This window comes from Bufo bufo, chromosome 1, assembly GCF_905171765.1.
Source record: "Bufo bufo chromosome 1, aBufBuf1.1, whole genome shotgun sequence".
NCBI lineage: Eukaryota > Metazoa > Chordata > Amphibia > Anura > Bufonidae > Bufo > Bufo bufo.
Genome location: NC_053389.1, coordinates 253,945,277 through 253,973,010, shown reverse-complemented (window position 1 = coordinate 253,973,010; position 27,734 = coordinate 253,945,277). Strand labels below are relative to the sequence as shown.

Here is a 27,734-nt window from a genome sequence, read left to right as displayed (position 1 = left end):
GCCTGATGCGCATGCGCGCTTCGCTCAACGAAGCCGCTGCCAGGAGTCCGCGGCGCATCAGGCTGAGCCTAGTGCGCAGGCGCCGTATCTAGCAGAGGGACGGGAGGATTGCGGAGGCGGGGCTGAGGTGAGGAAGGCGGCGCTGGGCACCAGACGGCGAGGGGTGCGGGCGGGCACCCTGGGTTAATGTAAAACTCCTTGGGCACCTTAGGTAGGTAAGTGACAGCTTATAAAAAACAGTTTTTTGGGCTAATAGAGCCACAAGCAGGTTTAATAAGGGCAGTTTACTATTCATGTTATTAGTACGGACCTGGCCATATGTTTAGCTTATAGGGCTCAAAAAATCTATTACTTAGTTGTTTTATGGGGTAAGGAGGTTGGGACCCGTTGGGTGGTTAGAGGGGGGAGAATGAAAGAGGGGTTAATACTGTACTATCTCTAGCTGCACATTGTTCTTGTTTTTTTATAAAAAGTAATCTGTAAAATACATTTGTGTTAGGCCTCATGCACACGACCGTTGTGTGCATCCGTGGCCGTTGTTCCGTTTTCCGTGATTTTCTGCGGACCCATTGACTTTCAATGGGTCCGTTGAAAACTTGGAAAATGCACCGTTGTTCATCCGCGGCCGTGATCCGTGTTTCCTGTCCGTCAAAAAAATATGACCTGTCCTATTTTTTTGACGGACAACGGTTCACGGACCCATTCAAGTCAATGGGTCCGTGAAAAAACACGGATGCACACAAGATTGGCACCCGCGTCCGTGATCCGTGGCCGTTGGAAACTTTAACACAGACGGATCGCAGATCCGTCTGCATAAAAGCTTTTTCAGATATGAGTTTTCACTTTGTGAAAACTCATATCCGACAGTATATTCTAACACAGAGGCGTTCCCATAGTGATGGGGACGCTTCAAGTTAGAATATACTGAGAACGGTGTACATGACTGCCCCCTGCTGCCTGGCAGCACCCGATCTCTTACAGGGGGCTGTGATCCGCACAATTAACCCCTCAGGCAGGGGCGTACCTAGAGCATTTGGCACCCGGGGCGAACCCTTTGTTTGGCCCGCCCCCCCAAGAAAGTTAAGAAAACATGCACAAACTTTTTTCAATGTTTTCAATAATATTTATTACAAATTTGTAAGCCCTATATCAACTTGAAAAAACTATAACTGTGAAAAATAAATTAACTTGGAAATAAATTAAACTTAAATAATTACTGAACAGCTTTCTAGAAACAAAAAAAACACAGATCCAAAGTGACCACTCAGTCTATTAGGCCGAGGTAATTTGAAAGGATTTACATCCTCTGCCTTCGAGCCTTCATTTCTGCAAATTTATCGATTACTTCATCAAAGCTAATCTGCCTTGCATATTCATGCTCAATGGAAAGTATGGCCAGATTTGTCAACCTTGTCTCACTCATGGTTGAGCGAAATAAATTTTTTATCAATTTTAATTTGGAAAAACTTCTTTCACATGAAGCAATAGACACACAGAGAGTCAAAAAGAATCTTAAACACAGTGACAAAGTTGGCAGAGATTCACAAAAATCCCATTTAACAATGAACTCCAGGAACTGCAATACCGTCCATTTCTTTGCTTCTTCCACACTGATTTTGGCAGCTTCCAAATGCCTCCGAAGACGTTCAATTTCCATAAAGATGTCTTCATTGGAGAATTCGTCAAAAATCACTTTCCATTTGCACCAAAAAGAAAAAAAATCCAAATCCCCATCAATAAAATGAACAAATCCTGCACCCCCCTTAATTACACCCTCTCTTCTCCCCTTAATTACACCCCCTCCCTCCCCACCTTAATTACACCCCCTCCCTTAATAACACCCCCCCTTAATTACACCCCCTCCCTCCCCACCTTAATTACACCCCCCCTTAATTACACACACCCCCCCTTAATTGCACCCCCTCTCTTCTCCCCTTAATTACACCTCCTCCCTTAATTACACCCCCCCTTAATTACACCCCCTCCCTCCCCACCTTAATTACACCCCCTCCCTTAATTACACCCCCCCCCCCCTTAATTAGACCCCCTCTCTTCTCCCCTTAATTACACCCCCTCCCTTAATTACACGTCACCTCCTCCCTTAATTACACCCCCTCCCTTAATTACACCCCCCCTTAATTACACACTCCCCCCCTTAATTACACCCCCTCCCCCCACCTTAATTACAAACCCCTCCCCTAATTACACACACACATCCCTTAATTACACCCCCCCTTAATTACAAACTCCCACTTAATTACACACACACACACACCGCTTAATTACACAATTATTTACTCACATTTTGATGATGCCTCAGGCTCCGTCCGACCGCTGGTAATGGATCCTTCCGCTTCTTTAAAAGATCCGTGAAGGCAGCGCGGCGTCAGCGTCGTGACGTCATGTTGCCCGCCGCCGCAATAATCCTTCCACAGAAGCCGGCGCCTGGCGGAGTCGCGTCGCGGTGCAGCAGTGGATGGAGGGGTGACTCCGTCATGGCACCCCCCTTGTAAGTGGCACCCGGGGCGGGCCGCCCCCCGCCCCCCCCTTGGTACGCCACTGCCCTCAGGTGCCGCACCTAAAGGGTTAATTGTGCGTATCATAGCCCCCTGTAAGAGACCCCCTCCCTCCCCAATATTATATTCATTGGTGGCCAGTGCGGCCTCCCCTCTCCCCCCCCCAGTTAAAATCACGTTTCGAAACCCCCAACATTGGTGGCCAGTGCGGCCTCACATCTCCCCCCCCTAGTTTAAATCACGTTCCGAATCCCCCATCATTGGTGGCCAGTGCGGCCTCACCTCTCCCCCCCCCCCTAGTTAAAATCAGGTTCCCCCATCATTGGTGGCAGTGGAGAGTTCCGATCGGAGTCCCAGTTTAATCGCTGGGGCTCTGATCGGTAACCATGGCAACCAGGACACTACTGCAGTCCTGGTTGCCATGGTTACTTAGCAATTTTTAGAAGCATTATACTTACCTGCGAGCTGCGATGTCTGTGACCGGCCGGGCGCTCCTCCTACTGTTAAGTGACAGGTCTGTGCTATAGGCAATGCGCCGCACAGACCTTTCACTTACCAGTAGGAGGAGCGCCCGGCCGGTCACAGACATCGCAGCTCACAGGTAAGTATAATGCTTCTAAAAATTGCTAAGTAACCATGGCAACCAGGACTGCAGTAGCGTCCTGGTTGCCATGGTTACCGATCGGAGCCCCAGCGATTAAACTGGGACTCCGATTGGAACTCTCCACTGCCACCAATGATGGGGGAACGTGATTTTAACTAGGGGGGGAGGGGAGATGTGAGGCCGCACTGGCCACCAATGATGGGGAATTCGGAACGTGATTTTAACTAGGGGGGGGAGATGTGAGGCCGCACTGGCCACCAATGACTATAATATTGGGGAGGGAGGGGGTCTGCCTGGCAGCACCTGATCTCTTACAGGGGGCTATGATACGCACAATTAACCCTTTAGGTGCGGCACCTGAGGGGTTAATTGTGCGGATCACAGCCCCCTGTAAAAGATCGGGTGCTGCCAGGCAGCAGGGGGCAGTCATGTACACAGTTCGTAGGATATTCTAACTTGAAGCGTCCCCATCACTATGGGAACGCCTCTGTGTTAGAATATACTGTCGGATATGAGTTTCACGATCTAACTCAAATCCGATGGTATATTCTAACACAGAGGCGTTCCTATGGTGATGGGGACGCTTCAAGTTAAAATATACCATCGGATTGGAGAAAACTCAGATCCTATGGTATATTAACTCCTGACTTTACATCAAACGGATCCGTCCACATTGACTTGCATTGTAAGTCAGGATGGATACGTTTGGCTCCGCACGGCCAGGCGGACACCAAAACGACTTTTTTTTCAAGTCAGTGGATCCTCCAAAAATCAAGGAAGACCCACGGACGAAAAAACGGTCACGGATCACGGACCAACGGAACCCCGTTTTGCGGACCGTGAAAAAATACTGTTGTGTGCATGAGGCCTTAGAAGTTGTGCTTTTTTTATTTTTTTGAATAATGATACAGCTATTTTATTTAGTGTATTTGTGCTAATTTCTGTACTGTTGGAGGGGGGGGGGGTGAGGGGTAGTATTACACAATCTTTATATATTTTTTTATACATATACAGATTGTGTAATACTGCCCCTCACCCCCCTCCAACCAACACAGAAATTAGCACAAATGTATTAAATAAAATGGCTGCCTGTATCATTATTCTAAAAATTAAAAAAGCGCAACTTCTGACACACATACTTTGTATTTTACAGATTTTTATATATTTTTTATACATCTGCAAAATACAAAATATTTGTGTCAAACTAGGAATGTGCATAGTTTATTTTTTTTAAAATAACTTTTAGATGATAGACATTTTATTTTATTTCATACATACATTTGTGATGATTATTTTTCTTCTCTATATTCAAGGTACACTATAATCACCAGAACCACAACAGCTAAACGTAGTAGTTCTGGTGTCTATATCATGTCTCTGCAGGCTTTTTAATGTAAACACTGCCTTTTCAGAAAAAAGGCAGTATTTACATTACTGTCTATGAATACCTCTAGTGGCCACTCATCAGAGGTGCTTCCTAGTCCAGTGTTGCACAATGTGCAGCACTGGCATTCATGCTGAACACTCCCCTTAGAAATGCATTGATTTAATGCATCTCTATGAGGAGATGCTGATTGGTGCAGCGCAGTGTTTTGCCACGCATGCGCTATAGCCTCCCAATGCTTTCCTAGGCTGATATATACTCAGACTCTGCACATTTTTTGTGTGGGAAGGCGGGATCCAGGGGGCCCAAGTAAATTCTTGCCCAGGGTCCAATCAATATTAAAGATATTAAAATAATAGATGCAACATTTGGTACAGAAAACACAAAATATTTACCTTCGTTATTCACTTTTAAATACAGAAAGGAAGATGTGAAGCTCTAACAGGAAAGGGTGGAGCCTAAAGAGGAAGGGGTGGAGTTTACAGAGGAAGGGGTTTGGCATTGACAGGAAGGGGTGGGTCAAATTTATATTAGGGGGGTGCCCAAGTTTAGTCTCTCCTAGGGCAGCACAAAACCAACAAACACCACTGCACGGAGCCCTTATGGTCGTGTGAATGGGCCCTAAGAAACTGCTGAATAGAAACATTCCCAGGCTCAGTGGTTTATATTTCCAAGTTTTTGGGATGTGTGCTTTAATCCATCGCAAGGTTATTGTGGCTAGTAGAAATACACAGTACTTGTTTTGCAGGATATGATGGGGGTGGCACATCTGAAGAGTCACAATACGGCCACATACTGCGCAGTCATCTCTGGCAGTGGAGAACTGAGTCTTGGACTAGGAGACATGGAAATTCACCACCAGATAACGGAGAAACACGTAAGGCTTTCACATGTTATTAACCTGTACTGTATATTATATCTAATCGTCTTCTGGAGACTATAATATTATCTGCCCATCCTTCTCCCTGCTCCTAAGCTTAGACCATGTGGACTTCAGAAATGTAAAAATGGCCAGGGATTAGGCTGCTTTGCCTTTTGACAAGGAGGCGGTAGAAACCTGCCTCTAACGCTTCTGACATAGAACAACACCCCCCCCCCCCCCCATGTAGCTGGCCAGCTAAGACCTGTCCTAGGTTGCTAATATAGCTTGTGAGTTTATACAGCAAGACCTGCCAATAACCTTAATACAGTTTCTATGTTTATGTGTTAAAGACAAAAGCAGAGTTATTTACAGTGACTTCATGTTTGGATGTCATATAACTGTTATATATTGTGTTCACAGAAGCAGAAAACAGTGCTCCAGACTAAAAAAAATACCTAGTAGCCATTGGCTCCTGAACTGAAAAATGTAGGAGCCAAATTAAATTTTTAGTCGCCAAATTGAAACCGAATCAAAATTTTGGTATTGTGACAACGCTACGCCGATCAGATCGGCGTAGGGTTGTTTCGATACCAAAATTTTGATTCGCTTTCGTCACCATAAAAAAGTATTGCGATACTCAATACCGCGAAAAAAAAAAAAAAAAAAAGCCGTGTGCATTACGCATTTTATGAAACGTTCGGCCCATAATAGAACAGTCCTATCCTATTTTTTGGGGTGACAAGGTGACTAAAAAATGGCGAATGCTCACCGCATAGGAGATATTTTTTAATAATTTAATAGTTTGGACTTTTCGGACGCAGCGCTATGTAATATATTTATTTAATTATTGTTTATATATTTTATATGTAAAATAGAGAAAGGGGGGATTTAAACTTAATATTTTTAGTGTTTGTGTTTTTGTTTTTTTTACTTACTATTAGCCCCCTTAGGGGCTGGAACCCTTGTCCTATTCATGAGGTGAACGCATTGCACCCGCACTGAATCCGGTCCCATTCACTTCTATGGGGCTGTGCACATGAGCGGTGATTTTCACGCATCACTTGTGCGTTTTTCGCAGCATGCTCTATGTTGTGCGTTTTTCATGCAACGCAGGCCCCATAGAAGTTAATGTGGCTGCGTGAAAATCGCAAGCATCCGCAAGCAAGTGCGGATGCGGTGGGATTTTCACGCATGGTTGCTAGGATGAAAGTCTATTCACTGTATTATTTTCCCTTATAACATGGTTATAAGGGAAAATAATAGCATTCTTTAATACAGAATGCTCAGTAGAAGGTCAATATAATAAACATTATATACACCCCAGTATAATAAACATTGGTGGCGCAGTGCGCCCCCCAACACCCCAGTATAATAAACATTGGTGGCGCAGTGCGCCCCCCCAACACCCCAGTATAATAAACATTGGTGGCGCAGTCCGCCCCCCCAACACCCCAGTATAATAAACATTGGTGGCGCAGTGCGCCCCCCCAACACCCCAGTATAATAAACATTGGTGGCGCAGTGCGCCCCCCCCCCCCAACACCCCAGTATAATAAACATTGGTGGCGCAGTGGGCAGTGCCAATGAGGGTTAAAAAATTTTAAAAAATAACTCACCTCCTCCAATTGATCGCGTAGCAGCCGGTCTCCTGTTCTTTCTTCAGGACCTGTCAAAGGACCTGTGGTGACATCACTGTGCTCATCACATGGTACATCACATGATCCATCACCATGGTAATTGACCATGTGATGAGCTCAGTGACGTCACCACAGGTCCTGAAGAAAGAACAGGAGACCGGCAGCTACGCGATCAATTGGAGGAGGTGAGTTAATTATATATATTTTTTTAACCCTCATTGGCACTGCCCACTGTGCCACCAATGTTTATTATACTGGAGTGTTGGGGGGGGCGCACTGCGCCACCAATGTTTATTATACTGGGAAGGGGGGGCGCACTGCGCCTCCAATGTTTATTATAATGGGGTGTTTGGGGGGGGCGCACTGCGCCACCAATGAAGATAACTGACCTGTTAATACAAATACAGGAGGCGGGTGCCGGAATCAAATAGCCGGCACCCGACCTCTATGACATGGAGCTGCGATCCGCTGCAGTTAACCCCTCAGGTACCGCTCCTGAAGGGTTAACTCAACTGCTGATCGCAGCTCCCTGACATAGAGGTCGGGTGCCAGCTATTCGATTCCGGCACCCGCCTCCTGTATTTGTATTAACAGGTCAGTTATCTTTATTGGTGGCGCAGTGGCCACAGCGGCTCCCCTCCTCCTCCGGTCTCTCTTCTTATTGGCAGCGGCGGCGGCAGCACAGGGGAGAGGGAGAGACTCCTCCACTGCGCTGCTGAGAAGAACATCGGTGGCGGGGCAGAGAACTATCATCTCCTGTGCCCCGCCGCTGTATTCAACGGCAGAGCTGCGGCGGCGGGTCTAGTCGCAAACACTCTACTGAGAGCTGTGTTTTATGGAAGCAAGAGGCCAAAATAGTTCCACTGTGGCAGGCACAGCACTACGAAGTGCCTTTTGCGCATAACTCTTGGCTTTCTTTCACTAGTTTGATTGCAGATTCTGTGGACTCTAGATTTATAAGACCATTATCTACATAAAAGTTTTTCTTCGGAAAATTTGCTGCTGATGGGCAATACTTTTCATTCTGATTGGCCAGGTACTTCGTACCATAATTGGCACAACCTGGAGATGATGCTGCTCCAAACAAGTGTACTTTCATTCTGTATTCTGCTGGCTCTGTATCTGTATCTCCGTCCTCCCACCATAGGAACCTCAGGAAGTCTCTATCTTCATTCTTCACATGAAACTGGTGGAACATCTTTTCAACGTCACACATGACTGCTATGGGATACTTTCTGAATCTGCAGTGTACTCCAGGCAGAGTGTTTGTAAGATCTGGTCCTTTTAATACATGATCATTTAATGTAACACCATCGTACTTTGCTGAGCAATCAAACACCACTCTAATCTTATCTGGTTTCTTTGAGTGGTAAACACCTTGATGTGGGAAGTACCACACTTCTCCTTCTTTAAGTTGAATATTAACTTTCTCTGTATGTCCTTCTTTGAGGATGCCTTCCATGATTTTCAAATAATCATTCTTGAGTTTGGGATCTCTTCCCATCCTTTTCTTCAAACATTTCAATCTTGCTAGGGCAAGATTTCTGTTATTTGGAAGACGAGGTCGTTCTCTAAAAGGTTAGGGCATTTCAAGATGACCTTGTTGATTTTGCTGAATACTTTCTTCTAGAGTGTGTACAAACTTTGTCTTCTTGGGATACAGTCTTTTCTTTGGAACTTATGTCTGCACAGTCGGATCCAAGGATCTTGATTACTTTTGCTGGACTTACAGTTGGTAACTCTTGGACAGATATTCGATGACACAATCCTGTCCCCTGTCTTGAGTTTGCGATCTGCTGTTTTCCTCCATCAACACCCCATCCTAGATAAGTTTTAACAGCGTAGGGTTCACCCTTTCCTCCTGTGATTACCTTTCGTAGTACCAAGGCTTCGGGACAATTGTAGCCTATCAACAGTCCAACACCAAACTCCTTCAGCGGGGATATTTCATGAGATATGACAGATAGATGCTCCCATTCATTGGCTGTTCCACAGGTAGGTATGCGATCTCGATCTAGAGGTATATCATCTTTTATATAAGCTGGAGGTAGATCTAAAGTGCAGTTTGAATGAAGTCCTCTAACTCTCAGTCCTTTGACCCTTTGACTGTTCACTAATGTGTTTCTCCCTGTCATTGTGGTGAGTTTGAGCTTCACTGGTTCTGTAGCCACTTGTAATTTCTTGCGGATTTCTTGATCAATGAAGGTGACGTCACTCTCGGCATCCAGTAGCACATAGGCATATACCTTCTTGTTCCTCCTTTTAGGATTTGAAATGCAAACTGGTACAACCATTGATGTGCCGGTGCTTTCTCCTTCCCTCACTCTGCAAGAGAATACCGATACTTTCTTTCCTTCCTCAGTATCTTTAGGTATTGAGGATTTATCTTTCTTTGGACATTCTTCATGTAGTGGTGCAGGATTGCGTCCTTTGCAAATGCTGCATGTGGCCTTTTTCTTACACTTCTTAGTAACATGGTCTTTTCTTAGATATCTGAAACACAGTTGGTTATCCAGTACAAATTTTTTCTTTTCATCTGGGGACTTATCCTTCAATTGTTGGCACTTGTGTATGGAGTGGTTCTCTCCACAGAACATACACTTGAAGGTAGTCTGAAGATTTGTCGGTTCTGTCTCTGTACTGATCCCAGTAGTGACTTTGGACTTGCTCTCGTAGGTATCTGGACCTGGTAGCTGCTGTGTTGGTTGCAAAGCTAGTTGCTCTTGCGCGTCTTATATCTCTCACAAGCCTTTCTTCTAAGGATTTTAAGACATAAGATGCTGTTACTGGATTACATGCTAGCCGTGCTTCCTTATTGATGAATTCAGAGAACTCTTTAAAACTTGGGAAGTCTTTACCTAGATCTAACTGTTCAGTCACATAGCGATTCCATCTAGAAGCCACTTCTTCAGGTAGCTTAGTTAGCATCCTGTGGTTTTCTAGATAATCGTTAAGTACTTCTAGTCCTCGTACATGTGGGATGGCATTGCTGCATGCTTGCAGGAAGTCACCGTACTTTTGGAATTTGAAGTGTCCTTTAGGACCTATTTTATGCCAGTTATTCAGTTTCTCTCTAAAGGCTCTTTGTACTAAGAAAGGATGACTATATCTTGCATTAAATTTTTCCCAAGCTTGCTTGTAGGCTTCTTCGTCTTTTCTATAGAAGTTACCTTCAAGAACTTCCTTGGCTTCTCCACCAACATATCTCTGAAGGTAGAAACAATTGTCAGCTGGACTGAAGCAATGATGCTCAATGATCATTTTAAAACTTGCCTTCCACTCTATGAACTTCAGTATGTATCCCGAAAATACAGTAGGTTCCGGAATGGGAAGTCTAGCTAGGACTCTGTGGTCTTGCTGGGACAATAGTTGTAACATTCCCTGAGCATTACCGTGGCATCTAGGAATATAATTTTCCGTTCCTATTTTCTCACTTAGTTCTGAATTAGGTGAGTCCCTTTCTTCATCTTTTCCGGTAGAGATAGAGGGTAAATTTACACACCTTTTTCCTAACATTGGACTAGGCCTCTCTTTGTTTTTCTGAGCAGGGATGGAAAGATAATGACTTATTTCCTCACTACAAGCTGGAGATTTCCTTCCATTCTCCTGGGCGTATGAAGGAAAGTAGGAGTCTGTTTCTTCACTTAGTACAGATTTGAACCTATGACTACTCTGATTCATATCCTCTTCGTGTACTCTGAGTCTGGCTTCTATAATCTTAAAGGGGTTCTGCACTTTGTTTTAACTGATGATCTATCCTCTGGATAGATCATCAGCTTCTGATCGGCGGGGGTCCGACACCCGGGACCCCCGCCGATCAGCTGTTTGAGAAGGCAGTGGCGCTCCAGCAGCGTCGCGGCCTTCTCACTGTTTACTGCTGGCCTTCTCACTGTTTACTGCTGGCCCAGTGTCACGGAACCATGAACCAGACGTACAACAAGAGATAAGTGAAAATAAGAAGGCTTTATTGAAAATAAAGCTGTAAAGCAAAAGTCCAAACGGATGGTGAAACCGAGCAGAGTCTTTGCGAAGCCAGAGGTCAGGAACCAGAAGGGTAGTCAGACGAAGCCAGGATCAGGAACCAGCAGGGAAGTCAGACGAAGCCAGGATCAGGAACCAGCAGGGTAGTTAGACGAAGCCAGGATCAGGAACCAGCAGGGTAGTCAGACGAAGCCAGGATCAGGAACCAGAAGCAGCAGCAGTCTTAGAAGCATGTGAACACAAGAGGACCAAGCAAGGAACTGAAGCCACAGACCTCCTATATATATGAGCTAGGCATCCAGCTCCTCCCAGGGGAAGGAGGAGCCGCAGGGTGGAAGGCTACAAGAAACCCAGAAACCAAGATGGCCGCCAGCACATGTCAAACGAAGGAGAGCAGCAAGCAGGTAAGACCATGACAGTACCTCCCCCTCAAGGGCCCCTCCTCCGCGGAGCACAAAACGGTTTCTGAGGGAAGCGTGCGTGGAAGGCTCGGAGCAAGGCAGGAGCATGGACATCTGCGGAGGGAACCCAGGAACGCTCCTCTGGACCATAACCACGCCAATGGACCAAAAACTGCAACCGACCGCGGACCAGGCGTGAGTCCAGGATATTGCTCACCTCATATTCCTCACGATTGCCCACTTGGACCGGACGAGGCCGAGGAACCGAGGAAGTGAAACGATTACACACCAGTGGCTTCAACAGGGAGACATGAAACACGTTGGAGATCCGCATGCCAGGAGGAAGCGCAAGGGCATAGGCTACCGGGTTTACCCTGCGAAGCACTCGGAAGGGACCAACAAAGCGAGGCGCCAGCTTGGGAGTGGGCACTCGAAGGTTGAGGTTGCGGGTGGACAACCATACACGGTCTCCGACCTGGTAGGAAGGAGCAGGCGCTCGTCTGCGATCAGCCTGGAGTCTCTGGCGCTGCGCAGAGACCTCAAGGGACTTCTGGATCTGTACCCAAGAAGCACGTAGGACGGAAAGGTGATCCTCCACAGCCGGAATATCCTGGGGAGAGAATACCTCCGGTAACACGGCAGGTTGGAACCCATAATTGGCCATGAAGGGAGACGTCCCAGAGGAAGAGTTCACCGCCGTGTTCCTGGCAAACTCAGCCCAAGGCAGGAGGTCAACCCAATTGTCTTGGTGATCGGAGACATAGCAACGAAGGAATTGCTCCAAGGCCTGATTGGATCGTTCTGCGGCCCCATTGGACTGAGGGTGGTAGGCCGAGGAGAAGGAGAGATGAATCCCCAACTGGGAGCAAAAGGCGCGCCAGAACCTGGACACAAACTGACTCCCCCGATCCGACACAATCTCCTTAGGCAAACCGTGCAACCGGAAGACCTCCCTGGCAAAAATCGTGGCCAACTCTTGTGCAGAGGGTAACTTCTTGAGAGGAACACAGTGGCACATTTTGGAAAACCGATCCACAATCATGAGAATGACCGTATGGCCTCGGGATGCAGGGAGGTCTACAATGAAATCCATCCCCAGGTGTGACCATGGGCGCTCCCCGGTGGCTATGGGTTGCAGAAGGCCCAACGGAAGGTGCCGAGGGGACTTACTCTGGGCACAAACGGAGCATGCCGCTACATATGCGGCGATGTCGGAACGTAGGGAAGGCCACCAGAACAGACGTGAAACAGCCCAGGACAGCTGATTCTTTCCAGGATGCCCCGCGGTCTTGGAGTTATGGTAGGTTCGCAACAACCGAGTGCGCAACTCCTCAGGCACAAAACATCTGCCGTTGGGTCTCCCAGAGGGAGCACCAGATTGAGCCGCCAAAATCTGCTCACCCAGGGGAGAGGTCAGGCTGGTGCGAATGGCGGCCAGGATCTGATTCGGAGGTATGACCGAAGTCGGAATCGACTCCTCCCTGGACAGCTCGGAGTACTGCCGTGATAAGGCATCCGCCCTGATGTTCTTGGAACCGGGTAGGTAGGAGACCACGTAATTAAAACGTGACAAGAACAGAGCCCATCTGGCCTGACGTGGTGTCAATCTCTTGGCCTCAGAAAGGTAGGTCAGATTCTTGTGGTCCGTCAGGATGAGAACCGGAACCACCGAACCCTCGAGCAAGTGCCTCCATTCTTTAAGGGCCTGCACGATGGCCAATAACTCCCTGTCACCAATCTGATAGTTGCACTCCGCGGAAGACAGTTTCCGGGAGTAAAACCCACAAGGAAGCAGAGGACCCTCTGGTGTTCTACGCTGAGACAGAAGGGCGCCTACTCCCGTCTCAGACGCGTCCACCTCGAGGACAAAGGGCAACCCAGGGTTGGGATGCGACAGAATCGGAGCCGACACAAAGGCGGACTTTAGGGCCTCAAAAGCTCGGATGGCCTCGAGCGGCCAGACCTGGGAATTACTGCCCTTCCTGGTCAGATCCGTGAGAGGCTTGGCCAGCATGGAAAAGTCCCTGATGAACTTCCGATAATAATTGGCGAAGCCCAAAAAGCGCTGCAGGGAACGAAGACCACTGGGCTGGGGCCACTGTAAGACAGCCGAAACCTTCTCAGGATCCATGGAGAACCCCTCAGCGGAAATGATGTAACCTAAGAAGGTTACCTGGGATCGGTGAAATTCGCATTTCTCAAGCTTACCGAACAGCTTGTTCTCTCGTAACCGTTGCAACACTCGTCTGACATCCAGAATGTGGGCCTCCATGGATTCAGAATATACCAAGATGTCATCCAAATAGACTACCACACACTGCTGCAACAGGTCACGGAAAACATCGTTGATGAATTCCTGAAAGACTGCGGGCGCATTGCACAACCCAAAGGGCATAACCAAGGATTCGTAATGACCGGTCCTGGTGTTAAACGCGGTCTTCCACTCATCGCCCGCCTTGATCCTTACCAGGTTATATGCCGCCCTCAGGTCGAGTTTGGTAAAGACCGTGGCCCCTTTAAGGCGATCGAACAGCTCGGAAATCAAGGGTATCGGGTAAGCGTTCTTGATCGTGATGCGATTGAGACCCCTGTAATCGATGCAAGGCCTCAACTCACCGCCCTTCTTTTTCACAAAGAAAAATCCAGCCCCTGCCGGGGACGAAGATTTGCGAATGTGTCCGCGTGAAAGCGCCTCCCTCACGTACTCCTCCATGGCCTCATTCTCCGCTACCGACAGTGGATAGACTTTGCCACGAGGAGGAACGGCACCAGATTGTAACTCTATGGCACAATCGTATGGGCGGTGCGGAGGTAGGGCAACCGCGCGCACCTTATCGAATACATCCCGGTACTCCTCGTATTCAGGAGGCAACAGAGAGTCCGAGGAAGTACACAGCAACTTGACAGACCCATGGATGCAACTAGCCCCACACTGCGGTGACCACGAGAGGATCTCGACCGATCTCCAATCGAAAGTCGGATTATGCTTCTGGAGCCAGGGGTACCCCAAGACCACCGAGTAGTGTGGAGACGAAATAACCTGGAGGCAGACCGACTCTCTGTGAACGGCACCAATGGCTATCCCCACTGGAAGGGTCTCATGAGTCACGTGTGGCGGCAGAAGGGGTCTGCCGTCTATCGCCTCAAGAGCCAGTGGGGAACCTCGAGCCTGCAGAGGAATGGAATTGGCGGCAGCGAACACACTATCAATGAACAAACCACCAGCACCAGAGTCCACCAACGCCTGGGTCGTCACCGAGCCCCCGACCCAGGAGAGGACAACAGTGATCAGTGGTTTGTCAACACGGGAAACCGGGGACGAGGAGACTCCACCCAAGATCTGCCCCTGACAGGATCTCAGGGTACGAGCGTTTCCCGGACGGTTCGGACATGCCAACCGAAAATGCCCACCGAGACCACAGTACATGCATCGGCCCTCGCGTCTCCGGAGTGCCCTCTCCCCCTCGGACAGGCGAGCAAACCCCAGCTGCATGGGTTCACCCCCAGACAAGTCATCCCCAGGAGGCGTGGGAGGAGAGGGAGGCACGGGTGGGACAGCAAACGTAGGCACCAATCTGTTAGAAGACCTCCGCAGGTTCTCCTTAAAGGAAGGTCTCTCCCTGAGTCTGGTGTCAATCAAAATCAGGAAAGAAATAAGAGACTCGAGCTCAACTGGTAGGTCCTTAGCTGCAACCTCATCCTTCAAGGCATCCGAGAGACCATGAGAGAAAGCAGCGACCAGAGCCTCATTATTCCAGCCCACCTCTGCTGCCAGGGTACGAAACTCAATGGCGTATTCAGCTACGGATCGTGAACCCTGTCTGATGGACATAAGGAGCTTCGCAGCAGAGGCAGCACGAGCCGGCACATCGAATACCTTCCGAAGAGAAGCAACAAAACCGGAAAACTCGGCAACCACCGGATTGTTGTTCTCCCATAAAGGGCTGGCCCAGGCCAAGGCCTTGTCCGAGAGCAGCGAGATCAAGAAGCCCACCTTTGATCTCTCAGTAGGAAAGGCATGTGGCAGCAACTCGAAATAAATGCCCACCTGGTTAAGGAAACCTCGGCACTGAGTTGGCTCTCCCCCAAAGCGCTGTGGAAGAGGGGCAGAACCGGTCATACCCCGAAACACCGCAGGCGCAACAACAGGTGTCGGGGTAGACTCTGGCGCAACAACCGGAGCGGCAGTAGGAGCGAGCCCAGGAGCGACAACCGACCCATCGGCAACGGGAGCGAAATGAGCCGTGCGTTCAAGCAGGGTTTGCAACGCCACAGCGAACCGACCCAACAGGTGATCCTGCTGATCAAGTCTGGCAACCAGCGTGGGTAGCGAGGATGGCCCTGTACCGTCAGAATTCATGGCTTGGTCCTAATGTCACGGAACCATGAACCAGACGTACAACAAGAGATAAGTGAAAATAAGAAGGCTTTATTGAAAATAAAGCTGTAAAGCAAAAGTCCAAATGGATGGTGAAACCGAGCAGAGTCTTTGCGAAGCCAGAGGTCAGGAACCAGAAGGGTAGTCAGACGAAGCCAGGATCAGGAACCAGCAGGGAAGTCAGACGAAGCCAGGATCAGGAACCAGCAGGGTAGTCAGACGAAGCCAGGATCAGGAACCAGCAGGGTAGTCAGACGAAGCCAGGATCAGGAACCAGAAGCAGCAGCAGTCTTAGAAGCATGTGAACACAAGAGGACCAAGCAAGGAACTGAAGACACAGACCTCCTATATATATGAGCTAGGCATCCAGCTCCTCCCAGGGGAAGGAGGAGCCGCAGGGTGGAAGGCTACAAGAAACCCAGAAACCAAGATGGCCGCCAGCACATGTCAAACGAAGGAGAGCAGCAAGCAGGTAAGACCATGACACCCAGTGACGTAACGACTAGTATCCACTAGCGTGGTCGGGGCTAAGCTCTGTTCACTTGAATGGAGCTTAGCCCCGCCAACGCTAGTTGATACTAGTCGTGACGTCACTGGGCCGGCGGTAAACAGTGAGAAGGCCTTCTCAGCTGATCGGCGGGGGTCCTGGGTGTCGGACCCCCGCCGATCAGAAGCTGATGATCTATCCAGAGGATAGATCATCAGTTAAAACAAAGTGCAGAACCCCTTTAACTTTTTTCTGCCTTTCCAGACTTTTCATCTGTTCGCGCTGTGCTTCCATTTCAGCTTCCATTTGATGGCGCTGTGCCTCCATTTCAGCTTCCATCTGATGGCGTTGTGCATCCATTTCCGCTTCCTTTTCAGCCATCAGTTGGCGCTGCACCCCAAAGTCAGCTTCCATCTCAATCTCTGCTCTCTTGACAGCAAGCTGTTCAGCTAATTCCTTTCTTTTGGCTGAAGTATTTGAGGACTCTGATATGTGGGTGGCACTTCTTCTAGCGAAGGAAGTCACACTTGAGATTGTGGTACCACCTAAGGACAAATTATGTAGTAAGTGGTCAGAATAAAACTTAACGTTTAATTAGAATATTTAGAAAAATAGGTCCCAAGATAAGAGATAACAACAAATTATATAAATATACAGTCGGAGCACCACGGCGGTATGCCAAACAGATGTAGATAGTGCCAAAACCAAATATACACCAATGTAAGATGCTCGGCGGCACCAAGATAATAACCGGTTGGTCCTACCGCTCAGATGGGGTGTTCCAGGATCAGCAATTGTCCGGCCGGTGTTAATAGATATGCACACCGTTGCTGACGGCAATTGCGTAACACAGGGTGGTTTGCAGAACTGGCTGGCCCTAGAAATACCCTAGAACCCTACACTGGCCTCTGTGACCGGATGACGGTAACCCGCCACCAGTCACCTGCAGGAACCTCACCCTGGAATTGTGCGCCCTAGAAAGCCCTTGCTTACCTGGTCCCTACATGCATGTTTCGCTGGGAGAGATGAGTAACAAGCTCATCAGGGGAAACACGGGAGCTTGGGCTGAACCTGTGCAGGGTGCACTGACAATAATGTCAGAGGTGCGCTCTGCACAGAGACAAAATACACCACGATCCAGATATTGATCTAAGTGGGCAAATTAGCTATGAAGGGAAAGGGGAGTCAGGATATAGAGCCCTCTCCTAACAGCTCACTGAGACGCATGGGCTGATGTAGCCTAGGTAGCACTTGAGAGACGCTACCTTTTGAAGTGACGCTACCTTTCGAGCGAGCGGTGGACGCCCGCGCATGCGCGGAGCGGTACAACGCACAGAGAGAGGAAGGCAGGGAGGCGGACGTGAGTGACAGGGATGACGTCACCGCATCCCATCTCGCAAGTACACGCGAGATGACGCGACGGTTGCCAAGCAAACGGGACGCTATTCCCAGGCACCGTCCGACCGCACAGCTCCGGATATGTTGCTGCGCTTGATATGAACATGGTATTAGGTGGCATAAAGATAAAACAATATATGAATCAAGGCTATGTTGGCAGTATATGGGCACATGTAAGAGGAGCATAAGGGGAAATGGTGAAATATGAGGGAGGGACAGGTAAACGAGGAGGGGGGAGAGGGGAAGGAAATGGTATACACTTAAATAAGAAATGTAACTATAAATATGCATATATAACTATAAATATGCATAGGGGCACAGGAAGGCAGCATAGAGATATACATCCTCTTAAGTGGAGACCGCGGTGGAGACTGGGACCGCACGCTACTCCAGAGAGAATCCCGCTGGATTTTTACGCTGGGCACAGTCTCACCCACGGGGCTTAATGAACAGCTCAACTTTAGCTGTTTCATATAGCTCAAGGATGGGTCACCCATTGTATATCTCTATGCTGCCTTCCTGTGCCCCTATGCATATTTATAGTTATATATGCATATTTATAGTTACATTTCTTATTTAAGTGTATACCATTTCCTTCCCCTCTCCCCCCTCCTCGTTTACCTGTCCCTCCCTCATATTTCACCATTTCCCCTTATGCTCCTCTTACATGTGCCCATATACTGCCAACATAGCCTTGATTCATATATTGTTTTATCTTTATGCCACCTAATACCATGTTCATATCAAGCGCAGCAACATATCCGGAGCTGTGCGGTCGGACGGTGCCTGGGAATAGCGTCCCGTTTGCTTGGCAACCGTCGCGTCATCTCGCGTGTACTTGCGAGATGGGACGCGGTGACGTCATCCCTGTCACTCACGTCCGCCTCCCTGCCTTCCTCTCTCTGTGCGTTGTACCGCTCCGCGCATGCGCGGGCGTCCACCGCTCGCTCGGACTGAGGTGGGCGTGTTTTAGCCAAGCCTCATTCTGAGGCTGGCTTTCACTTCAAAAGGTAGCGTCTCTCAAGTGCTACCTAGGCTACATCAGCCCATGCGTCTCAGTGAGCTGTTAGGAGAGGGCTCTATATCCTGACTCCCCTTTCCCTTCATAGCTAATTTGCCCACTTAGATCAATATCTGGATCGTGGTGTATTTTGTCTCTGTGCAGAGCGCACCTCTGACATTATTGTCAGTGCACCCTGCACAGGTTCAGCCCAAGCTCCCGTGTTTCCCCTGATGAGCTTGTTACTCATCTCTCCCAGCGAAACATGCATGTAGGGACCAGGTAAGCAAGGGCTTTCTAGGGCGCACAATTCCAGGGTGAGGTTCCTGCAGGTGACTGGTGGCGGGTTACCGTCATCCGGTCACATAGGCCAGTGTAGGGTTCTAGGGTATTTCTAGGGCCAGCCAGTTCTGCAAACCACCCTGTGTTGCGCAATTGCCGTCAGCAACGGTGTGCATATCTATTAACACCGGCCGGACAATTGCTGATCCTGGAACACCCCATCTGAGCGGTAGGACCAACCGGTTATTATCTTGGTGCCGCCGAGCATCTTACATTGGTGTATATTTGGTTTTGGCACTATCTACATCTGTTTGGCATACCGCCGTGGTGCTCCGACTGTATATTTATATAATTTGTTGTTATCTCTTATCTTGGGACCTATTTTTCTAAATATTCTAATTAAACGTTAAGTTTTATTCTGACCACTTACTACATAATTTTTCTGTTTGACTCAGGTGGTCACCCTCATTATCTAAATTGCTATTTACCACCTAAGGACCTAGCATAGTCTCTCATAAAAAGCTCATTCATTCTACTTCTTGCTTTAACTTCATCATAGTTTTCTGCAGATGATAGTTCTCTCATGAGCTTTACCAAATCTTTAGTGACCAATAGTACATGTGTCCATGTTCCTTACAATATCATGGGAAGGTGTGAACGACCGCAGGTTGACATATGCTGCCATAAGCTCTGATTCAGATTCTTCTACCGTCTCCACCATATCACTCAAGTTCCTTTTTCTACTTTCTTGCTTTAGCTTTCTACGAATGTCTTTAATGTATGATTTCCACCTATCATACATCCAGGCAAACTTTTTCTCTTTTAATGCTGCTTCTTGCTCCAGATTTTCCAGCATCTTTGGGGTCGGTTTTCTGGCACATGATGAACGTCTTAGTTCATTTGTATTGTGATTAAAACTGCATACTGAACCAGTTATATGTGTGTTTACTTACTGTTCCACCAAATACCATACAAACAATTTGCAATTCAAATTCCATATTGCAATCCAAATTGCATACAACCATACCAGATCATACTCAACCAATCTGCAAATAGTTACTGCTAACTGTATACTGCAAATTGAGAATTCAGCAAGTAGAACTATTAGTTAGACCTCAGATATACCTCTCAGGGAGATCATAAAGTGCTTAACTAACTTAAAGTGAGAGTACAGATACTCAAGAGAGAAATATATCCACTATTTTATGTTGAATGACAAGATTTAACAGTTGAACCACCATCTTATGCATACCGCCATTTTATGCTACTTTATTTAACACATGTCTTGTACATGGACAATCTGCTGCGGAGGCGGCAGTGTTATATGAAGAAAAGTTGAAGTTAATAAAGAAGTTATTTCAAGCATTTGGTGTGCTCTTTAAACCTACTGTATCCATAGAACGGTGCTAGAGGAATTACAGAGTAATAGACAGTCTGGTTAGACTAAAAGTCAGAGATATCAAAATTCTTCTAATGCCACAGCGCAAAAGGCAGTTCATAGTGCTGCACCTTCCACCTCCCCCCCATCCCCTTCTTTGGTTAAGTCATACCCCATTTAAACACAGCGGCCACAATATAGAGGAAACCATGCAATAGAAGAACATTCTGTAGACTGTTTAGCAGCTTATTTAGATTTTTTAAGATATAGAGGGAAATCTATCACCCCCGTACACCACGGATTTAACCAAAACCCTGTTTTGTGACTTTTTAAATGCCACTGTGAATAGATTTAGTCGCAACTGCTATTTTTACAGCACCCTTGCCAGTTTCCAAAAAGGATGCTTGGTGAGGGCATGTCCACATATTATCATCATTTATGCCAGCTATTAGCTGGAGTAGATTTCAGTCTAGAGCACGGACTGCCGGAGGAGGCATGAACCTGGTCATAAACGGAATAACTGCTCTAGCAGCACATGAGCTATCAAGACAGGTGCAGCACACGATGATTTAAAAAAATCAGGGCTATAGTGTTCTAAGCAAGACAAATATGAACATAATGATAGGCAGGAACCAATTGGACATCCATGCAGAGCCATCAAGGGATTAGACTGTGTACCATAAGCTAAGTTTCAGGCCCCACAGGTTAGCACCAGCTTATTGTCCATTGACACTTGCTTCCTTTAAGGTATAATAGTTAAACAATCCTTTTTCTGACCCCCTGGACACAAAGGCAAAACCCAAAACTCCCAACCTCTCACGGACATTCCCGCGACAGGTGGCAGGATATCGGTGAGACTGGCAACACATGGTTTGATCTGACAGGTTTTCCTTGTGGATCAATAGGCGTCTGTGTTGTTTCTGGTAATGGCCACACCCCTTGCCTCAGGTGTTGCAAATGTGGTAATTTAACCTTCCTTATTTATTGTTGCTTCTCCCACTATGCTGTGCGGTTTATAGCTTCAGTCTCAGTTGTGGATAGCTGGTGTCTGGATCTCGGCGGAGTTCCTGGTGCTTCCATTGCTTCTTTGAAGTTAAGTCTTTCCTGTCCCTTTTGTATTTTGTTTGGGTTCTGTGTGTTGCATTTCCCTATTGTTTGTATAAGGCCTGAAGGAGACTCCTGTTCATCCTTCCTTTTGGAGGAACAGGTAGTCTCGTTCCTGCCATTAGTACCAGGGTCCTACAGGGCATGATAGGACTCTAGGTATTCCTGTGTATGAACACACCTACCTCTGAGGTCTGTTCATACTGATAGTTAAGTCAGGATTTTGGTTAGGGTTTTACTAGGAGGTATCCATCTTCCTTCCCTAGTTCTCAGGCCTGATTCCCTGTTCCCCTCCTCCCTCTTATGCTCAGTGTGGTGTTTCCCTCCCACACCGAAGCATGACACAACCTCCTTAGAAGTGTCTTTTTACTCACCTTCAGTGTCGGACTGGACCGCTCAGGCGGCTCTCATAGGGCCAGTTCACACTGAGATTTTTAGTGCAGATTTTGAAAAGTAAGTGCCTTAAAATCTGCTCCCAAAAACGCTTCAAAACAGCCTCCCATTCATTTAAAAAAAAAAGAAGCAGCATGTCCTATTAGAATCAGTGCTGAATCTCCCATTGAAATGAATAGGAAGCAGAAAAAAACTGCTCCAAGTAAGTCCATGTGTTTAGTGTTTGTTTTTGCTGGGTTTTTTTTGGTGCAGATCTGCTTCAAAAACCTCAAGCTGAATGTTCAGCTTTGTATTGAACCCATTGGTTAAAAAAAGCACATAAAAAAACACCTCAAAAAAGCACGAAAAAATGCGTGTATTCCATGCTGATCTTTTAAATGTGTTTTTCAAAATCAGTTGTGTGAATTGGCCCATATCATCTCGACTAGGAGAAGAAAAAAAAACATTTGGAGTTTCCTTTGAAGCCAATCACTTGGCACTAGGGTCTATTTATTTGAATCAAACCCTATTTGACTTTATTGGGGATATGGGGGTTGGTTCCCAAAAATTATTTTGTGTGGTGGGCCCAAGGAACCCCAATTTGGCACTGCTCACCCCTAGTCACCGGTTACACCAATCAACAGTTTCCACTACATTGTTAAACAACCATACTGGGTAGCATGTTGGCTCAGTGGTTAGCTCTGGAGTACTAGGTTTGAATCCAACCAAGGGCAACATCAGCATGGAGTCTGTGTGAATTTCCTCCGGGTACTCCAGTTTCCTTCCACACATAGGGAATTTAGTTTGTGAGCCCCAATGGGGAAACAAGTGATGATAATGGGGGAGATTTATCAAAATTGATATGAAGGAGACTGGCTTAGTTGCCCATGGCAAACAATTAGATTCCACCTTCCATTTTTCAAAGCTTCTTTGGAAAACGAAATGTGGAATCTTATTGGTTGCTTTGGGTAAGCCATGTTTCCGTTACACCAGCTTCATAATTATCACTCAATGTCTGAATAATATGTTGGTGCTCTGTAAGCAAGTAATATAAATAAAATTAAAATAATTCCACAGCTGCATACAAAAAAATATCATTTTTTGGGTATTAAGGGGCCATCACCATTTTGCCATGAGACCCTGTGTTTCCTAGTAACCTTGTGAGGCTACTTTCACATCAGCGTTTTGGCATTTCAGTTTTGAGATCCAGCAGAGGATGTCAAAACCAGGCCAAAATGGTTCAGTTTAACCCCTTCAGGACACAGCCTTATTTCACCTTAAGGACCAGGCCATTTTTTTCAAATCTGACCAGTGTCACTTTAAGTGGTGATAACTTTAAAACGCTTTGACTTATCCAGGCCATTCTGAGATTGTTTTTTCATCACATATTGTACTTCATGACAATGGTAAAATAGAGTAAAAAAAATAAATCATTTTTATTTATAAAAAAATACCAAATTTGGTATTTCCAAGTTTCAATTTCTCTACTTCTATAATACATAGTAATACCTACAAAAATAGTTATTACTTTACATTCCCCATATGTCTACTTCATGTTAGGATCATTTTGGGAATGACATTTTATTTTTGGGGGACGTTACAAGGCTTAGAAGTTTAGAAGTAAATCTTGAAATTTCTCAGAAATTTTCAAAAACCAACTTTTTAAGGACCAGTTCAGGTCTGAAGTCACTTTGTGAGGCTTACATAATAGAAACCACCCAAAAATTACCCCATTCTAGAAACTACACCCCTCAAGGTATTAAAAAATGATTTTACAAATGTTGTTAACCCTTTAGGTGTTCCACAAGAATTAATGGAAAATAGAGATACAATTTCAAAATTTCACTTTTTTGGCAGATTTTCCATTTTAATATTTTTTTCCCAGTTACAAAGCAAGGGTTAACAGCCAAACAAAACTCAATATTTATGGCCCTGATTCTGTAGTTTACAGAAACACCCCATACGTGGTCGTAAACTGCTGTACGGGCACACGGCAGGGCACAGAAGGAAAGGAATGCCATACGGTTTTTGGAAGGCAGATTTTGCTGGACTGTTTTTTTTTACACCATGTCCCATTGAAGCCCCCCTGACTTTTTGATCGCTTGCTATTACACTTTTTGTGATGTAAGGTGACAAAAAATGGTTTATTTAGCATAGTTTTTATTTTTTATTTTTACGGTGTTCATCTGAGAGGTTAGGTCATGTGATATTTTTATAGAGCCAGTTGATACGGACACGGCGATACCTAATATGTATACTTTTTATTTTATTTATGTAAGTTTTACACAATAACAGCTTTTTTAAAACAGAAAAAAAATGATGTTTTAGTGTCTATATTCTGAGCCATATTTTTTTTTATTTTTTGGGCTCGTTTTTTGAGGTGACGGTTAGATTGGTACTATTTTGGTACTATTTTGTTTTGTGTACGCCTTTTTGATCGCTTGCTGTTGTACTTTTTGTGATGTAAGGTGACAAAAAAATGGTTTATTTAGCCCAGTTTTTATTTTTTATTTTTTACGGTGTTCATGAGATATTTTTATAAAGCCGGTCGATACGTACGCGGCGATACCTAATATGTCTAATTTATTTTTTTCCTATTTTCTACCAATTTTTTTTAACTTTATTTGGGGAAAATTATGTTTTTGTTTATTTTTACTTGAAACTTTTAATTTTTTGGGGGGAAAACTTTATTTTTTCAACTTTTTTTTTTCACTTTATTTTTTGTCCCACTTTGGGACTTCAACGTTTGGGGGTCTAATCCTTTACAATGCATTCCAATACTTCTGTATTGGAATGCATTGGCTGTATGAGTAATAATGTGTGTATTACTCATACAGCTTCCGGCCTATGGGATCCAGGGGGCTGGATCTCACAGGCACGTCACAGGAAGGCAGCGGCGATGCCTTCCCTGCCATCGGGTCCCCCCTACAGCCCCACGGGGACTCGATGGCGCCGCCGCCGCCCGCATAAGGTAAAAGCCACAAACCGCAGGTCTGAATTGACCTGCAGTTTGCGGCGATCGCAGACACGGGGTGGTCACGGGACCCCCCCTCGCATTTAGCCAAGGTGCCTGCTCAATGATTTGAGCAGGCACCTTGTTCCGATCACCGCCCGCCGCGCGGCAGTGATCGGAAATACACTGTGTCCTTATGTACCAGGACATCAGGGCGTACCGGTACGCCCTTTGTCCTGAAGAGGCTAAAGGGAACCTGTCACCAGGATTTGTGTATAGAGCTGAGGACTTGGGTTGCTAGATCACCGCTAGCACATCCGCAATACCTAGTCCCCATAGCTCTGTGTGCTTTTATTGTGTAAAAAAAATCTATTTGATACATATGCAAATTAACCTGAGATGAGTCCTGTCCCTGACTCATCTCACATACAGGACTCATCTCAGGTTAATTTGCATATGTATCAAATAGATTTTTTTACACAATAAAAGCACACAGAGCTATGGGGACTGGGTATTGCGGATGTGCTAGCGGTGATCTAGCAATCCATGTCCTCAGCTCTATACACAAAATCCCGGTGACAGGTTCCCTTTAAGGCCAATGTATTGCGAATGGGGCATGTTCCGTTCAGGATGCATCAGTATGCATTCCGTTCTGGTAGCATTTTGTTTTGTAACCGGACACAAAACCGCCGCAAGCTGAAATTTTGTGCCTGGTCGTCAAAATAGAACAAACCAGACCCGTCACTACAAATACACTGTAAGTCAATTGTGCTGGATACGTTTTTTTCGGATCCTAAAAAAAAACGATCTGTCACCCATTGACTTACATTGTTTTTAGTGACGGATCCGGTTCGTTCCATTTCGATTTAACACAACAGCATCCTAACGGAATGAATGCATCCCGATGTGTTAAATCAAACGCAACCATTTTGGTCCAGTTTTGAGATTCTCTGCTAGATTTCAAAACTGGAAACCAAAGCGCAGAATTGAAAGTAGCCTAATAGTAATACTATAACATCACTAATTTCCAGGACATCACTGTCAAATTATATATTAAGCAGTTTAAACTGTATCCATCAAACCTGTAGAGATCAAAGAGAATTTGGGTTGAGAAGAATACAAATACAGACCCTTAACAATAGTCTTGTTGCTAAGAAGATTTCACTAAGTCTTTTGATGACAAGGTGATGGTGAGGGTTATTGTTACTTACACGACAACATGGAAAGACTGAGAAGAGGGATTGTGGGAGGTCAGAAGATCGGTAAGTATGAAAACAGGGCTTAACAGTATTAAAGAGAGAATTTGTGTTCCCTGTCGTCACACTGTATGTATAAACGTGGCCGGCACACCCTTGCCTTGTTACCAACAAGTCCCATATAAAAACGTGTCCTTAATTTTCCCAATTCATCAAGAATGAGAGTTCAAATCCCACTTTTTCTGACATTTATTTATAGAAAAATCTGATTAATAAAGCAAGTTGAGGTTTGGAATGGTTTGTAGTATCTGCTGGAAAGGGGCCTTTTCATGGTTGCCCACTTTTCATTATCCTCATTAGGAAGATGTGAGATGAGCTCTGCCCATAGATACTGGTCACACCTTCATTTTAAACAACTTGGGCATTTGTGCAGTGCCTGTGAGCTGAGGGCCATAGGGAGCCCATGGGCAGACCACCAAACTACACACCATACATTAAATTGCAGGTCCTGCAATAAACATCTCTTGGTCCTCCAGTGACAACAGGACTACACCTCTCCCTCATGGACACAGGTTAAAATATGCACATCGCTACCATCATAGCGCCCCATTTACAATGCTAGAAGAGTACCTTGTATGAATAATATCCATAATAGCAAAAGAAACCCCGTTTTTAGAATAGAACCTCTGCTCGCTTTTCAGCTGTAAGCAGTTGAAAAGCAGGCATTCATAGTCTCTCCAGAGTCCCGCTTCACATGGGCATTTGTGATCTGTGCCAGCACAGAGGCATTCCGTGCTGTGCAGAACACTTTCCTGCCTTGCCAGAAGCCCATGAGACATCACTGAAGACTCCTGTAATGCAGGTCAGTATTTGCTATTCTGATTCTCTAATACTCCCAGAATATTGTAGAAAAAATGCAGTGTTACCTCACTTGTAGAAAGAGGCTTATGTATTTCAAGCCAAGCCCTCTTACCCATAGCTGGCTGATAAGGATCCACTGTCTATCAGCTAAAACCATTCATATGGGGGTGTGAAGCAATATATCAATGGAAACCAGTATGCCTCAAATCACTGAAGGCTGAATTCACCTGTCTTGTTGGCCAACATAGAAGAGAGGGGTCTCATTATGGTCCTGGGGTTTGCTACCCAGGACAGATGGGCTTGTGTTTGTTTACCCCCTCCACACCCTTCTTATGACCTTTGAGCCACTTTCCAACATCTTTGCTTGCTAAAAGTCTACTTCCTCTGTATAGGAGAGTCCTGCACAGGTTCTCACCAACAAGTTCCAAAGAGGATGGGACCAACCTGGGCTGCATATTTCCAAGGGCCCCAGATGGGTAGTATGTATGCCCTTGGTCTAGCAAATATTCATGTTTTATGGAAACTTGAACAACCATCATTCAGCCGAGCATGTCAACCAGGGGTGCACCACCAATAAGGCAAGGTGAGGCGATTGCCTCAGGCAGCAGCACGTAGGGGCAAGAGGGGGGCAGCAGAAGGGCCATAGACAATGAGTGCTTCTATTGTGGAAACGCTCATCTCTACATATTCAACTGCATCGCTGTACTCAGGACAGCAATACAGTTGAATGCCACGGTGGGGCACAGGAGTGATGTCTCCCTGGACCACCTTTTCCTAAAATAGGCTTTAGTACTAGTTCCTGTAGCCTATCAGATGCCGGTCTCATCATTATCGCTTCACCTGAGCCGGGCTGCATAGAGCTCAGGGCACAGACTAGAAGAGGTGTGTGTCTTCAGTGCATCGCTGACAGCAGAATGGAGGTAAGTATTTGAGTTTATTA

At 46.2% G+C, this 27,734-nt stretch overlaps 1 protein-coding gene across 2 annotated transcripts in view; it reads left to right on the top strand.

Moving 5' to 3' along the window:
- The window catches only part of LOC121005934 (pseudouridine-metabolizing bifunctional protein C1861.05-like), a 107,857-nt gene that overhangs the window by 46,844 nt on the left and 33,279 nt on the right, over window positions 1-27,734 (top strand). For both annotated transcript variants that reach the window (XM_040438790.1, XM_040438784.1), the window contains exon 14: window positions 5,253-5,381. In XM_040438790.1, coding sequence (XP_040294724.1) covers window positions 5,253-5,381 — 129 coding nt within the window. The remainder of the gene's footprint in view (window positions 1-5,252; window positions 5,382-27,734) is intronic.